Source organism: Paroedura picta, chromosome 11 (genome assembly GCF_049243985.1).
Source record: "Paroedura picta isolate Pp20150507F chromosome 11, Ppicta_v3.0, whole genome shotgun sequence".
Classification (NCBI taxonomy): Eukaryota; Metazoa; Chordata; class Lepidosauria; order Squamata; family Gekkonidae; genus Paroedura; species Paroedura picta.
The window spans coordinates 44,847,983-44,854,347 of NC_135379.1; the positions used below are offsets into that span (position 1 = coordinate 44,847,983).

The 6,365-nt window shown below is 47.7% G+C and overlaps 1 protein-coding gene across 1 annotated transcript in view; it reads right to left on the bottom strand.

Moving 5' to 3' along the window:
* The window catches only part of NPSR1 (neuropeptide S receptor 1), a 78,542-nt gene extending 73,025 nt beyond the window's left edge, over positions 1 to 5,517 (bottom strand). Inside the window, exon 1 of the mRNA XM_077303868.1 lies at positions 5,220 to 5,517. Within this exon, the coding sequence (XP_077159983.1) occupies positions 5,220 to 5,366 (147 nt within the window). The 5' untranslated portion in view covers positions 5,367 to 5,517. The remainder of the gene's footprint in view (positions 1 to 5,219) is intronic.
* Positions 5,518 to 6,365: the final 848 nt, after the last annotated feature.

Genomic DNA, 6,365 nt, shown 5'->3' on the forward strand with positions numbered 1-6,365 from the left:
TTTATATGGTCTGCCACTGCCAGTTTTGTGTAGTGGTTAGGAGTGTGGACTTCTAATCTGGCATGCTGGGTTCAATTCTGCACTCCCCCACATGCAGCCAGCTGGGTGACCTTGGGCTCCCCACAGCACTGATTAAAGCTGTTCTGACCAAGCAGTGATATCAGGGCTCTCTCAGCCTCACCCACCTCACAGAGGGTCTGTTGTGGGGAGAGGATAGGGAAGGCAACTATAAGCCGCTTTGAGACTCCTTTAGGTAGAGAAAAGTGGCATCTAAGAACCAACTCTTCTTCTTCTTCTTCTGCCTGCCCCTGCATACCAACCCTGGACTCAATGTGGTCTCCCATCCAAATACGAACTAGGGCCAATCCCACCTAGCTTCTGAGATCTGACAATATCAGGCTAGCCTGGCCATTCAGGTCAGGGTACAATACCCTCAGAATCTCAGAATAACTCATTGAACTGCTGGGATGGGGGAGGGGGCTTGAAGTTTTATATTATTTTCATCGCTGGGGGGGATCATAAGTATGTTTTTGTTTTAAAATGGAGGTTTCTTAACAATATGGTTTTTATTGGGGGGCTTTTTATTCTGTGACCCACCACAAGCCAGCTAGCCTGGGAGTGGCAGAGGAAATAAATTCAATCAATCAATCAGTAATACAAAGCACAGTAAGGAGAAGCTGGTGGTTTCTGGAAAATCAAGAATCTATAGGAAGACTCTTCCCTTTTACTCCTGTTCTTTTTTCAAGGAGTTCATCCTTTACTTTCCTTCCAGGTGCAGAGGGGGAAGAATGTGCAGGGATCTCCATTACCCCTGCTCACTGAGAAAGAAAGGGGTGAGAAATCTGATCTCTAAATCAGGCTGTGAATATTTGCTCCTGATTAAATCTCACCAAAATTAACACAAATGTGTACACAAAACTCATAATGGGAACTTCGTGTGGAATTGTTGTGCTATTTTTACTCTCATAGATGATGTTGCTTTTAGCTCCCGTTGATCCCATGAAGCTGTCTTAGACCTTTTGTCAACCAAGGGCCTATTATACATGCGTGTTTTCCCTCACTTTTCACCACGCATGTCCATCAGGTTTTCTTTGTCAATCTGCATTGATTTTCCTCCCTTCAATGCTCAATTCACTGATTGGTCTCTTTCCCTTTTTTTTCCTGAGAGTGCTTTTGTGCCAATTCCCCCCTTGTTTCACTTCCAAGCTGAAGGTAATTCAAAAGCATACAAATTCCCTTGGATTTCTCCTCCATCCTTTTGCAGCCCATTAAAAGTCACTCCCCTGCCCACATTGAGGTCACTTTCCCCCATCTTCCCCCTTTCATTGTTGCATAAGCTCCATTTCCCCCTCATTTAATTTTTTTAACAAGTGGCATGAGTCCAGCAATATGAGACTATTGCTAGTCTCAAATTGTTGAAGAAGAAAAAATTTAAATGGAGGGAAAGTTTAAAAGGAGTGAGTGAAGTTTAGTTCCTTGCTGGTATTGATTTGAAAGGTGGATCGGAGAGGAGGCAAATGGAAGCATCCCCAGTGCAAAAAAGGATTTCAGTGCTGCATGCAAATAAAACAAATGAGGGGAAGGGATTGTCAGAGCTAAATGATATTGACATGAGATGTGAAGGGAGAGAGAAACACTGGGATGGGAAATCTAAAGCTCTGAAAACATTTCTCTCTTTAATGCTCAAACAAAGTATTTTGGAGGGTGAAACCATTTTGGCAGTCTCTGGACGCCTAAGGTTAAAATGGTGTCTGAGCTGCTTGGACTTTCCGTGAACTGCCAGAACTTAAGAATCACTTAGAATCGATCCACTTGGAGGGAGACTGCCATTCATAGCTAACAAGCTATTAAAAACTGGCAAGTTCACAGCCAGCATGCCGATCAAAGTAGAGAATCTGAAAGAAAAAAAGCCACATAAATTTGCAAGGAAGGCCTGGAAATTAGCATGAATACGCAGCTACACTAGGGCAGTGGTCCCCAACCTTTTTATCACCGGGGACCATTCAACACCGAAGACCACTCACCAGGGACCACTCAACACCTTTTACTGAGGCCCAGTGGGGGGGGGGGTGTAATTTACTCCTCTACTCTCAACCACTGCCCTAGCACTCTCTGATTGCTATGGTAATGTTTAAACATCCCTTCAAAATAAGATACAGACACACCACAACAATTAAGTGTGTTGTAAAGGGCTGGGGGGGGGATGAAATAAAGGGCCAGGGGGGCGAGAAGGCGTCCTTCGGGGCCCACCTCCAATTAGTCGAAGGACCACATGTGGTCCGCAGCCCACAGGTTGGGGATCGCTACACTAGGGCATCAGAGAAAACACCCCCCCCCAAGTTTTTTCAGTTTAGTGGCACAAGGCTAAAAAAGCTCTCCACAGCTTCTGCCAGAGGACTCCTCCCCCATACCAATCGCAGCCCTGTGGAAAGTGTAGTGGAGTTGCAGTCAGCTTTGCACAGGCATGCATGCACACATATGTTGCCAACTCTCACAACTTGCAAGTAGTGGGTTCTGCCATGCATTCAATATGCTGAGCATGTTACCCCATATTATGAGACCGTGCGACTCTTTCCCATTTTTGACAGTGGCTAATAACAGATGCTCCAAAATCTGGAAAAGGGTGCTTTGCAGCTGCTTATCTGACTCAGGAGCACATGGTGTAGACTTTCCTGTAGAATCGTGGAGGGTCAGACACAACTGAACGGATGACATCCTCATCATCTGGCTCAGAAAAGTCTTGTCAATTTCAACATGGGTTTTTCTCCCTTCACCTGCATCCCTTTCAGATCCCTTTTACTGAACAGACTCATGCTAAAAAGTGTGCACAAAATCTGAACCACGAGGATTTGAATGGAAGGTGCCTGCTGGACAGTATGGCACAGCTGCAATAGAGAAATTGTGTGAACTAAAAAGAAGCCATGGCCCCTCCACCACTATGTTTTAAATGCCTCTTTGCTGGAAATCACTATGAACAACTTGGGAAATATAAATTCAAATGGGTAGTCATGTTGGTCTGAAGTAGCACAATAAACTCAGAGTCCAGTAGCACCTTTAAGTCCAACAAAGATTTATTCAGGGTGTGAGCTTTTGAGTGCTTGCTGAGGAAGTGCTTGCACTTGAAAGCTCATGCCCCGAATAACTCTTTGTTGGTCTTAAAGGTGCCACTGGACTCTGGTTTTATTGGAAAATATAAATAACAAAAAAAAATGCAGGCAGGAGAATCTGGCACCTTCTTTGGGAAAGAGAGATCGGGAGGACAGAGGTGTTGGAGAAAAGGGAGCTTAACCCTTCCCCCATCTACCAGTTTTCTGTATCAAGTGAAAGCAGACTTTTGGAATGGAGGGGTAAGGGAGTACCAAAAAAACCAGAGTGCACATAAAAGGAAGTGTTCCCCTCTGCTTCAAATCAGCCCTGGCAGAATAGGAGAAGCAACGATTGCTGTTTGCAGGATGAACTCAGTGGGGGAAAGGTGATGCAGCCTAGCCCAGACTTGTCAGATCTCAGAAGCTAAGCAGAGAAAGTCCTTGGAAGGGAGACCACCGAGGGGGGCTCTGCCAAGGAAGGCGATGGCAAAGCACCTCTTCTTCTCCCTTGCCTTGGAAGCCCTTTGCATGGGTCGCCGTAAGTCAGCAATGACTTGACAGCACTCACAAACTCACAAACTCAGAAACATACACAGAGTGAATCTGAGGAGTACAGTCTAGTGGAAAGAGATGCAATTTTTTCAGGAATACCTTTCACCTGAGCATAAGTATGCCACAATAAGCGCAGAGAACTCTCATGCAGGTATGTCCTGAGTGGCCAGAACTGGCACAGGGAAGGGGACTCAGTGACAGAGTGCCTGTTTTGCATAGGGAAGATCCCAGGTTCAATCTTTGGCATCCCCAGTTCGTTGGTTCTTTTTAATCACATTGTAGATGAAATGGAAGACCTCTCCCTGAGACCCTGGAGAGCAGCTGCCAGTCAGAGGACAACCTTGACAGATAAATGGCCAGACTCGGTAAAAGGCAGCTTTTACTGTGCTTATCAGCTGGAAAGCAGAACAGCATCTTTCAAAGAGAGGGGAAAGAAAGTCTCCAGTTTTCCCTTGGGGAGCTACATGGAGAGGAGCCTTGCATCTGCCATCAGCCTTACGACACGCACAGACCTCAACCCGCTCCCACAAAGGTCAACAAGCCATTGGCAGAAACCGAGTGGCTGCAAACTGGTGATGTTTCCTGTCCCTGCCATCCCTTCTGTCTCCAATTAAGCAACACGAAAGTAAAGTGTTCCCTCTGCCTTTACCTGCCACTCACAAAGCCATCCGGAAACTTTGAGCTGACAAAGGAAACTTGCAGAAAAGGAAACGCAAACCCGAGGCAACTTTTCCATCGATACCACTAAACTTAGTCCTGTGTTTTATCTGACCTGTTAGGGAGAGAGACGCAATTTACCCACTCCCATCAAAAGCCCAGCCTTGAGAAGCTAATAGTGTCCCTTTGAACCCAGGGGGATACAGATCCAGCAGCACATCTACTAGTCACAATTAGAGTCATGGGGAGCAGGCCACTTGCCAAGGAGAAAAACTCGGGAACAGAAAGAAGAGAAGAAGAGGAGTTGGTCCTTATATGCCGCTTCTCTCTACCTGAAGGAGTCTCAAAGTGGCTGACAATTGCCTTCCCTTTCCTCTCCCCGCAACAGACACCCTGTGAGGGAGGTGAGGCTGAGAGAGTCCCAAGATTACTGAAGAAGGAGAAGAGTTGGTTCTTATATGCCACTTTTCTCTACCCAAAGGAGTCTCAAAGCAGCTTACAATCTCCTTCCCTTGCCTCTCCCTACAACAGACACCCTGTGAGGTGGGTGAGGCTGAGAGAGCCCTGATATTCCTGCTCGGTCAGAACAGTTTTATCAGTGCTTTGGCGAGCCCAAGGTCATCCAGCTGGCTGCATGTGGAGGAATCACACCCGGCCCACCACACCTAGCTCTCAGTTTGGTGTACTGGTGTGGAAGCGTGTCCTTCCCTTGTCTGCCGAAACCTGTCCTATTTTCCCAGGCATCGACACAGCTCAGCATCTGCCGACCTGCAGCTCTTATGTGGAAGTTCTTGCAGAAGCAATCAGCCAAAGATCAAGAAGGAAACAAAGGTGTTTTTCGATCCCTAACTAGTCAGGTCTCATTTGCCAACCTCTGGAGAATGCAAAGGACACGACAGCCGAAGAAAGCAAAAACACCCCTACCTTAAAGGAATAATAAAAAGATTCCCACTCCTCTTCTTCCAGCACTTCCGTGAAAGTCAGCATTTCCGTGCATGTTACCAGAGTGGCATCCAGGCTGCCCATGCCTCCGTTCTGGCTGCTGCCGGCTTCTGTGACTCCGGCTTGCATGGCTTGTTGCTCCTCGGCAAGCTGCTCTGCTGCTTCTTGCAAGAGAGAGAGTTAGTGCAGCCAGGCTCTCCTCAGAGGAGCACAGCAGTACAGGCAGCTCCGCTCTTCCACGACTGACGAGTGGAGGCATCAGGATTCCAAGCGACTGAGCAGAACCATCCAGGCTGGGATCCTTCTTCCCCCCCCCCAACCCCACCCCGAAGACAACTCTTCTGCTTGCCAACAGAAGTCACTGTTGGGATGCTTCTCTCTGCCAGGCTCAGCCAATAGTTACGGAGTGCACATGGCGTCATCTTTGCACCGGAGCAAAACGCTTAGGCTTGATTGCCACACATCCTAGGTGCCAACCAGCAAAGCCAACATCGCCTTCTTTCCAAAGTAGTCCAGCTAGTCCACATTTGATACACACAGCCTGTAAAAGGGTTCACCTTCCTCCCTGACCAGCCAGTTGCATTCTTCAAGATGCAAATGCGCTCCTCTGCCACAGGTCAGGAGCCGAGGTCACTGCCACTCACAGGAATCCACGCATTCCACCAGACTGGGGCCAGGGCTGAAAAGGCCCTGGTCAAGATCAATTTCACCTGTTTGGGCCAGGGATCCTAAGTAGTTGTTGATCCAAAGATCTTAACGCTCTTAGTGGAATACAAGGGAAAAGACAGCCCCTTAGATATGCCATTCCCAGACCATTTCAGGCCTTAAAGGTTAGGAACAGCATCTTGAGCCAGTTTGCTGTAGTGGTTAGGAGTGCGGACTGCTAATCTGGCAAGCCCGGTTCGATTCTGCACTCCCCCACATGCAGCCAGCTGGGTGACCTTGGGCTCGCCACAGCACTGATAAAGCTGTTCTGACCAAGCAGTGATATCAGGGCTCTCTCAGCTTCACCCACCTCACAGGGTGTCTGTTGTGGGGAGAGGAAATGGAAAGCGACTGTAAGCCACTTTGAGCCTCCTTCGGGTAGAGAAAAGCGGCATATAAGAACCAACTCTTCTTCTTCAGTAA